Consider the following 9,507-nt stretch of genomic DNA (forward strand, 5'->3'; position numbering starts at 1 on the left):
GTGTGGCACATGGTGGCTCGGGTGGCTGTGGCTGTGGCTGGGAGGAGGTGGCGATGTCTGCGGCCTCCTGCCCTCCCTGAGCAGCATTTATACCCGGGTCCCAGCAGTCCCGCCAACCCGGAGAACACTGTTGTCTTCCTGCTTGGCTACCGCTGGCTTGTCCCTGGCATTTGTTCCTGCTGTGTGCTCTTCTGTTTTTGTTTTGCCCCAGCTACATAGCTAATTGCACCCTTTCCATGTGTCTGGTGCATGTAGAAACCTGTCTCAGCACTTCCTTACCTCTATCTGGATTCTGCCTTGCTCCATCATACTTCCTGAGTTACTTTTGTGAGATTCTAAACTCCAAGATCTTGATGCCAGATTTCCCTCTGGCTGGGATGGTGCTCTTCAAACACCATCAAGCTGACCCTTGAACTTCAAACACCATCAAGCTGACCCTTGATCCTTCCTCAGGAAGGATCTGCAGAAGCCAGGAGGCCGAACAGAGGGAAGGAGCTGTTTTGGAGGTTCTGGGAGGTCAGTGCAGTCACACAGGAGGAAGGGCATGGAGGCTGTCTTTGCCAGGTCCAGGAGGATGAAGACTGTGCCCCACCAGAAAACAACTTCCAACCCAGCCCAATATGGCCTCCACAACTCTCTCTTAAAGTTGGTGGTAGAAAAGAGTGTTCCAAGATGTTCCATGACAAAGGACATCTTGAGAAATTCATAAACAACAAGCTACACTACAAAGCACACTCAAGAATATCCCAGACAGAGACAACAAAGCCAAGACAGCCAAAAATTTGTATGTGATGAAGAGGTCAAACAAGGTGAGTAGTTACAAATAAGAGGAAAATAAAGGAGTCCACAATAGTAAAAGAATGTGGTGGCAGAGAAGTCAACCCATTTCAGCAATAACTCTGAATGTAAATGGCCTCAACTCCCCAGTTAAAAGACACAGATTGGCAGACTGGGTCAAAAAACAAAGCCCAACGGTATGTAGCATTCAAGAGACTCATCTAATACAAAAAGAAATCTATAGGTTGCAGTGGATTGATATCTGGTGCTCAACTTATAACCCCCAGCTGAACTGACTAAGGGTGGTGCTGGGTGTGGGAGGCCCACCTGGGGACTGTTGTCAGTAGCATAAGAGGCAGACCTGGAGAAAAAGAAGAAGAAAGCTTTTGGGAACTAAAGAGGCTGTTGGGGGCAGAGAAAGGCTGTTGGAGCTGGCGGAAGCTGCAAGGAGCTGTTGGTTCTTGGAGGAGCTCGTCATGCTGGCTTTCCTGATGAACTGTTTTCATCCTCGGAGGAGCTTGGGACCTTGTTGGCACTGAGAATGGCTTTGGTTCACTTTGGGGGAGCTCTGGTCCTCACTCTGAGCATTGCTTCCTGGCTCTGGAAGGGAAGATGGTGCACTGCTGGTCTCCTAGAGAAGCTTGCTGTGTTGGCTTCCGTGATAGGAACTTGGCCATCTTGATCATCAGAGGAGCTCAGAACCTCACTGTTGCTGAGCCTGGCTGTGGTACCTTTTGGGGGAGCTCTGGTTCTTCTGAGCGTCACTTCCTGGCTCCAGTGTAGATCCCTCAGCCTGCTAGCACAGGTCCTTCATCCTGCTGGCACAGACTTCCTAGATTCCACCACTGACCTTTGGGCCTTCACAGTGCAGATCCGTGAAACAGGCCTGCATGAGACATTGTTATGGGCTCTGGGTCTCCAGTTGGATTGGTGGGAGGCATTGTTATGGGCTGTAGGTATTCAGCTGGACTCCTACAGGGAATTATCCTGGGATCCAGGCCCTTGGCTAGATTCCTTGGTCTCTAGTTTGTGGGCAGATTTCCTGCACTCTTTTGTATATCGTTCTTTGGGTGACTATTACAAATAATCCTATAAAATATGTGTCCTGTATTATATATTGTTCCCCCTTGCAAAAATATCCTCCAAACCAACCCATAGACTGAAAGATCAAGGAAGGAAATCTATATTCCATGAACCAGGTCCCCAAAGCGAGAAGTGGTAATCATTTTATTCTCAGCCAAAAAAAACCTTTAAGAAAATACTAAGCAGAAGAGGCAAAGGAGGTCACTACCTCCTAGGGGAACCAATCAATGGGAAGAGATAATCATTGAAAGTACATGTGCACCAAGTACTGGTGCACCAACGCCATAAAAACAAACCATAGACTAAATAAACATCAATACAACCATCGGGGGTGAGCTCAATACCCCACTTTCACAAGCAGATCAACTAAATAAAAAGTTAATGAACTTTCAGAGCTGAGGTACACCTTTGAACAGAGGGACTCTATGGAAATGTACAATGTGCTCGATCTACTACCCAGAATGCACTTCCTTCTCAACAGCACAGGGAACTTCCTCCAAAACAGACCACACACAAATCCCTAGAGCCTCCAACGTTGCTGGCCACTAGAAAATGCAAATTCAAACAGCACTAAGAGTCTATCTTCTATTCCAGAAAGAAGGGCTGTCATCAAGAAGACACATGGTAACAAATGTTGTGGGGCTGCAGGGAAAAGGGACCCTTTCTCCATTGTTGGTGGGAATATACATTATGACAATCACTATGGAAACCAGCATAGAGATTGCTCAACAAACTAAAACAGGAAATTCTATTTGAACCGGCCATTCCACTTCCAGGTATCTTCCCCATAGAATGAAAAACATCGTATTACAGTGATAGAATCATACTCATGTACAGCAGCACAATTCATAGCTAAATCATGGAACCAACCCGTAAATAGGTAAAGGAAAACATGGCATTTATACACAGTGGAGTACTACTCTGACATAAAGAAGGATAAATTTGAGTCATTTGTAGGAAACTGGATGCACCTTGGAAGCCATAATGTTAAGTAGATAAATCAGACACACATACGCAAATATTGCATGATTTCTCTTATATGAAAAACACAAAGTATCCATCAATGAAAGAGCAAAATAAAAGATACATAGTAGGCAGATGGATCTTTTGCAAGTGGAAAGAGGAGCAAAAGATGGAGGGAGAGGGCAGACAGGAAGTGGGAAGGGAGGTAAAGAGAATTCAGATGTGCTCTGTGCAGGGACCAGTCCCCAGGAGGAATGTGATCATCAGGTGGCACACACATAGGAATAAGAAGAGGCTGTGGGTCCTGGGCAGGCTGGGGGTCTTTTCCCAGGACCCAAGAAGCCAGCCAGGCTTAAGCCTGGTTTAAGTGCTGAGAGCTGTGGTTGTCCTCACACTACTGCGTCCCAGTGCAGTACCAGTGCAGGGCCATCGTGCTTCTCAGTCCTGGGAACTCCCTTCTTGGCTCCGTCTCTCCTTCATGCACACAGCCTTTCATGTACGCTCACGCCTTCCCACATGGGCACGCAGGCCTGCCTGGGTCACACAGCCAGCGTGACCCTGCACGACTCCTGATTTTGACTTTAAAACTTGTTTCAAATCTGCAGGAGACCAGAGCACAAGCCCAGCCTGTTGGGAAATTGTGTCTCCAAAGCTGCAACACTGATCTGCCTTATAATCACATTTATGCTTCAGCTTCTTTTAAGGGGCATCTTTAGTTTGACCTGAGATATTTCATCATTATCAACACAGAAGGCGAGGAAACATGGATATAAAAGAAAAGGACAGAAATACAGATTTCACAGAGAGAACGTATTTATTGGGCTCCCATGGGACCATGGGGTCAGAACAGCTGTCCTGAGTGGACAGTGAGGGGAGGCTCTAAACCCTTCTGCTGGGTTCTAGACCAGAGTCCAGGCGTCCCACCTGCTCCACTGCTGAGCATGGGCCCTAGAGGTGCGGTGCGGCTGTCCCCTGTCCCGCACAGCTGGCATGGAGCCGGGAGGTCAGCAGCAGGAGGAGGTGCAGCAGGAGGAGGTGCCGCAGGAGACAGGGTTGCAGAGGAGGGCGGGGCACGAGGGCTGGCAGCAGCCTGAGGACTGGCAGGAGGGGACCACGCACATGGCAGGCCTGCAGCTCACGGGGAGGCACACGGACGCCTGGCAGGAGGGCTGGCAGCAGCCCGAAGACTGGCAGGAGGGGAGCACGCACACGGCAGGCCTGCAGCTCACGGGGAGGCACACGGATGCCTGGCAGGAGGGCTGGCAGCAGCCCGAGGACTGGCAGGATGGAGTCACGCACAGGACAGGCCTGCAGCTCACAGGCACGCAGCAGGCAGCCTGGCAGGGGCTGGACACGCAGCAGGACGGCTGGCAGCACGAGGAGCAGCTGGTGTGGCACATGTTGGCTTGGGTGGCTGTGGCTGTGGCTGTGGCTGGGAGGAGGTGGCGATGTCTGTGGCCTTCTGCCCTCCCTGAGCAGCATTTATACCCGGGTCCCAGCAGTCCCGCCAACCCGGAGAACACTGCTGTCTTCCTGCTTGGCTACCGCTGGCTTGTCCCTGGCCTTTGTTCCTGGTGTGTGCTCCTCTGTTTTTGTTTGGCCCAGCTACATGGCTAATTGCACCCTTTCCATGTGTCTGGTGAATGTAGAAACCTGTCTCAGCACTTCCTTACCTCTATCTGGATCCTGCCTGGCTCATCGTCTTTCTTATGCTACTTTGTGAGAGCCCCAAATCCCAAGATGTCAGATTTTCCTGCACAGAGGGCCCTCACCCTGGGTTTCCAGAAGTTCAGTCAGACAGACAGGAGGAAGGTAGGGATGCGGCCTATGCCAGGTCAGGGGGTGGGGGCTGGGGCTGTAGAACACCCACCACCTGTTCTCCTGCAGGCCTGGTGAGGAGTGAGATGGCCCCCGCCACACCTCCTGCGTGGAGATACAGCTCCAAGCCTGTCCCAGGGCACTGTGGGCACCCCATGGACATCGCAGGGCCGCAGCAGTAAGCCAGGCGGCTTGGGAAGGATCCCAAGGTTGGCTGCCTTTGGATGTGTTCTGCAGTGGCCAGGAGCACCAGGAAGGCCAGTGGCAGGCCAGTGCCCCCAGGTGTCCATACCAGCTTGTGCTGCCTTGGTGGGCGTGGCCACCATTCCCTGGCACAGGAAACACTTCTGCAAGGAGGTCTGCCCGTGCCATTGTGATGGGGTCAGGTGCCGCAGACCACTGTTCTCAGCACCCGGTGCAGCCCTCGTGGTGTGCATCCCACAGCACTGTGTCCCCACCCAATGTCTACCCTTTGTTACAATGTCCTTACAGAATGTGCCCCACCCTGCAGAAGCCGGTGCCTGGCCTAGAGTGCACGCCTGTCTTTGCCTCCAGTGGTGCATTAGTGACCATTCCCTGGCTACTCACAAGCCTACACGTGTTCCCCAGGGCCATGGACAGATCTGTGGGCTCTGCTGCACAACTCTGTGGTTATTGTGGAAGCTCCTGCAGACAGCAGATGCAGGACCTCCAACAGCTTCCTCAGCAATTCAGGACGGCTGGGGCCGAGCCTCAGTCAGGCCACCAAGCCACCATGGTGACCGCCCAGGCTACTTGAAACCAGGGTCCAGGAGCACCCAGGGCAGGTGTGGTTACAGACGTGGCCAGAGGGCTAAGGCCCATGTGGCCCTGCCCTAAACACAACCTCATGTGAGGCGTGTAGGGTGTGAGTGGGCAGAAGAGCAGCCTGGGCCACACACATGCACCCAGACCCCATGGAGCGTCCGGGCCACACGGAGCATCCGGGCCACATGGCTCTGATCACAGCATGGCTGACCCGGCCCAGATTCACCACCTTCCCCTTGGTGCAGGAACCTAATGGCAAATGCAAAATAAAGTCAATGGGTCCAGGGACAGACACCACGGAGAGTCTTGGGGAGCGCGAATCCTACACCACCCACCCTCAGCCTCCCCAGAGTGAGCTGAGAGCCCCCACCCTGCTCAGCGGCACTGCTCACTGCCTCATCCCTGCCCAAGCGGCACCTGGGAGTTTACTAGGAGGGTGGCTTCTCCAGGAAAACAGGCCAGCTGTAATCGGAATGCGCGGAAGCAGGCCCAGGACAACACCAAGGGTGATGCTCAAGAAGCCTCTTGCAGGAAGAACACACAACACACAGGGGAAGTATAAAAGGCCTGCAACCCTGTGCCTCATACACACACATACACACACACACACACACACACGCACACTCACACACTCACACACTTACTCACACCTCCCCCAGCCCAACCCTCCATGGCCGCCTCCACCATGTCCGTCTGCTCCAGCGCTTGCACCGAGCCCTGGCAGGTGGACGACTGCCCAGAGAGCTGCTGCGAGCCCCCCTGCTGTGAGCCCAGCTGCTGCCAGCCCAGCTGCTGCCAGCCCAGCTGCTGCACCTCAGCCCCCTGCCTGAGCCTCATCTGCACCCCATGCTGCCAGTCAGGCTGCACCAGCTCCTGCACGCCCACGTGCTGCCAGCAGTCCAGCTGCCAGCCGGCTTGCTGCTCCTCCTCCTGCCAGCCTTCCTGCTGTGTGTCTGCCTGCTGCGCACCCGCCTGCTCCGGTGCCTACTTCTCCTGCTGCCAGCAGTCTAGCTGCCAGCAAGCTTGCTGCTCCTCATCCTGCCAGCCGTCTTGCTGTGTGCCCGCCTGCTGCACACCTGTCTGCTGCACACCCGTCTGCTGCACACCTGTCTGCTCAGGCACCTCCTCCTCCTGCCAGCCCTCCTGCTGTGTGCCTGCCTGCTGCACACCTGTCTGCTGCAAGCCTGTCTGCTCAGGCACCTCTTCCTGCTTCCGGCAGTCTAGCTGCCAGCCTGCTTGCTGTTCCTGCTCCCCCTGCCAGCCATCCTGCTACATGCCCATCTGCTGCTCACCCTCCTGCTCCTCCGTGTCCCTGCTCTGCCGCCCCGTGTGCAGACCCTCCTGCTGTGTGCCCGCCTCCTCCTGCTGCACCTCCTCCTGCCAGCCCAGCTGCTGCCGCGTGGCCTCCTCCACGTCCCTGCTCTGCCGCCCCGCCTGCTCCCGCCAGGCTGGCTGTGGGCTGTCCTTGGGTCAGAAGTCCTGCTGCTGACTGGATCCCCCTACTCCCAGCCCTGCAGGCTCAAGTCTGACCTCAGGGCTCCCTCTGCTTGCGTCTTGGCTTCCTCAGCTGCTGTCTCCCAGTAAAGGCCCAGAAAGAGGAGACCCTGCTGCCTAAGGGGCTCTGGCTACCCCACAAGAGGCTTGTATCTGCCCTCTGCCCCCTCCCAGAACCCAAGTCCCCTGCTGGACATGGTTCTCTAGGCTGAGCCTCAGTGGGCCCTTTGCTCTGGGGCTGCCTCAGCTGCTCTGGCTTTGAGCCCTGCAGAGAAGCTAATAAAGTTCCCTCCTGCAACTCTGCTGCCTCTGTCGTCCTTCTGCTCATTTCTAGTTGAACTGCTGCCACTGGACTTGGTGCCAGGTGCAGCCTCCACCCACCAGCCCCTCATCCGCACTGCACAGCCATGTGCTGAGGGCACATGCTGGTGTCCTCCTGGGAAGGACGGAGGGCATTGGAGGGAGCCCCTCTCCAGGAGTGGCACCCAGCCCGGTCTTTCCTGGAAGGGTGGGGCTGTCGGAGCAGGAGGGCAGTGCCTGAGCACCAGGCACCCTCTCCCCTGCACCCAGCCCTGCCCTGGCTGACTCAGCTGCCCTACTCCCAGGCCTCACTTCCCGATGTGGCCACGGCCCTCCTTGTCCGCCTGTAGCGTCCCAGGCACAGAATCATCCCTAGAGCCACACTCCTCCCGAGGGTGCCCCTGGATCTATGCAGCCGCACGCACCCCAGGAGTGGCTGCTTTTCAGCCCTGCTCTCCCCTCCCCTGCACCACCTCACCCACCCCACCTGCCTGGTGCTTCCCAGCACACCTGACAGCTTTCCAGGTCCTCGTGTACCCATCCCTCACCGGCCAACTGGTCCTGCCCTGCTGGGCCCTGTGACTGACCTTCTTGAACGCCCAACATGGTGGGAAGGGGTCCCCTCCTCATGTGCCCAGCCCCAGCCCTTGCTAGGCTTGGGGACCTTCTCTGTGGACCCCAGCCTTGGATCCCAGGCCTGGATGCTGATCAGAGCCTGGATTACCTCTCCCTCTAATCTGCCCATGGTCAAGGCTCGCAGGGCACCACCTCCTCACTGCCACACATACTGCCGGCGTCACCACACTGGCATCCTGCGGGTGCCTCACCACTGTCACCCCTTGTCAGGGGGAGTCCAGCCTTTGTGTGCGAGAAGGGTCTGGATGGTGGCTGCAGTGGCTTAGGAAGACAGAGAAGTAGCCATGTGGTCCCATGGACCCCAATCTTCTGATAGCTGGTTCCTAGGACATGTGCACCTCAAGAGTTCCTTTGCCACCAGGGTCCCCAAGACAGAGAGAAGTTCTCATACAGGGCCTATTTTGGAAGAAAGCGTACTCCTTTTTCAGTAGAAGAGGACAAGGGGAAAGATGGCAAGGGTCCCACAGTGTCAGGAGAGAGGCTGCTTTCCGGCTCAGGCTGGCTCACCACCCTTCAGTGAACGTGAACAGTCCCGCCATGGCCAGTGCAGAGCTGGGACCTGTGTATGCCTAGAGACAGAACAACAAAATCTATCAATGGGAGCAAAATTATGCAAGGAAGAATGAGATTAACTGGAATTAGTAAAAAATCACAAGGCAACACAAACAGCGTTAAAAAACTTTTTATGTAAATGACCAAAGAATAAATTTCCAACTATGTGGAAGGAACTTAAAATACATAAGTGACACTCATGAAACCCCAACACATTTTGATGAAAAAAACTTCCAACAATATATAAGAGGCAAAATCCAAGATGTCGAGTCCAAAAACAAACTCATATGAGCTTCTGCACAAGAGAAAGTAATCACTTATACATGGAAAGCCATTAGGAAGGAAGAAAGTCAATATTTCCTAGAGGCAAAGTGTTGTGCCACTTCAACATGCCAGCACGTACAGGACACCATGAAACTAGTGCTAAGAGGGACAAAGAAGAACCTGGTCTCAATCCAATAAAAGTCATGCCTGACAAATCAACTGCCAGCATCCTCTTAAGTGGTCAATAGTTAATGTTTTCCCTTTCAAATCAGAAACGAGACACAATTTCTACCATCATCACCACTCCTGTTCTATGGAGTATTTCAAACATCATCCAGAGCAGTCGTGCAAGGAAGAGGAAGGAAAGCCCTATGAATAGCACAGGAAGAGGTCAAATCATCTTTTTCTGCAGAGGACATGCTGCTCTCCATAGAAGACACAAAAATTCCACCAAGAGACTGCTGCAAGAAATAACCAAGTTCGGCAATGTAACAGGACACGGAACACAAAGGCAAAAATCAAAGTGCTCCTCTACGCCAATAGTGCACCCACTGAAACGCAGATCAGGAAAACTATTCCGTTCACAATAGCATCAGGAAAGATGAAAGACTTAGGAATTCACCTACACAGAAAGAAAGTGTCCTTAGGAAAACAACACAATACACTCAAAACAGAAATTCAGCCGAAAATCAGAACATTGAAAGACTTCCCTGTTCCTGGACAGGCAGAAATAGAATCTTCAGAAAGGACACACGTTCAAAACGGATCTGCAGATCAAATGCAACCACAATCCAACTACCAACCACACTTTCCACAGAATAGACACAGCGATCC

At 53.6% G+C, this 9,507-nt stretch overlaps 2 protein-coding genes across 2 annotated transcripts; one reads left to right on the forward strand and one right to left on the reverse strand.

Moving 5' to 3' along the window:
- Positions 1–3,627: 3,627 nt before the first annotated feature.
- LOC102006635 (keratin-associated protein 12-3-like) lies at positions 3,628–4,259 on the reverse strand. Its single transcript, XM_013505462.1, has one exon. It carries the CDS (start codon positions 4,221–4,223, stop codon positions 3,828–3,830), a length of 396 nt encoding a protein of 131 aa, XP_013360916.1. The 5' UTR covers positions 4,224–4,259; the 3' UTR covers positions 3,628–3,827.
- A 1,807-nt stretch (positions 4,260–6,066) lies between these two features.
- Positions 6,067–7,216, forward strand: LOC102005897 (keratin-associated protein 10-11-like). Its single transcript, XM_005375888.1, has one exon. The coding sequence runs from the start codon at positions 6,098–6,100 to the stop codon at positions 6,914–6,916; it is 819 nt and encodes a 272-aa protein (XP_005375945.1). The 5' UTR covers positions 6,067–6,097; the 3' UTR covers positions 6,917–7,216.
- Positions 7,217–9,507: the final 2,291 nt, after the last annotated feature.

Source organism: Chinchilla lanigera, unplaced genomic scaffold (assembly GCF_000276665.1).
Source record: "Chinchilla lanigera isolate Chin_1 unplaced genomic scaffold, ChiLan1.0 scaffold00006, whole genome shotgun sequence".
Taxonomy (NCBI): Eukaryota; Metazoa; Chordata; class Mammalia; order Rodentia; family Chinchillidae; genus Chinchilla; species Chinchilla lanigera.

Coding starts and splice junctions, on each gene's coding strand:
- LOC102006635 (XM_013505462.1), bottom strand. CDS start 4,223: ATGTGCCACACCAGCTGCTCCTCGTGCTGCCAGCCGTCCTGCTGCGTG.
- LOC102005897 (XM_005375888.1), top strand. CDS start 6,098: ATGGCCGCCTCCACCATGTCCGTCTGCTCCAGCGCTTGCACCGAGCCC.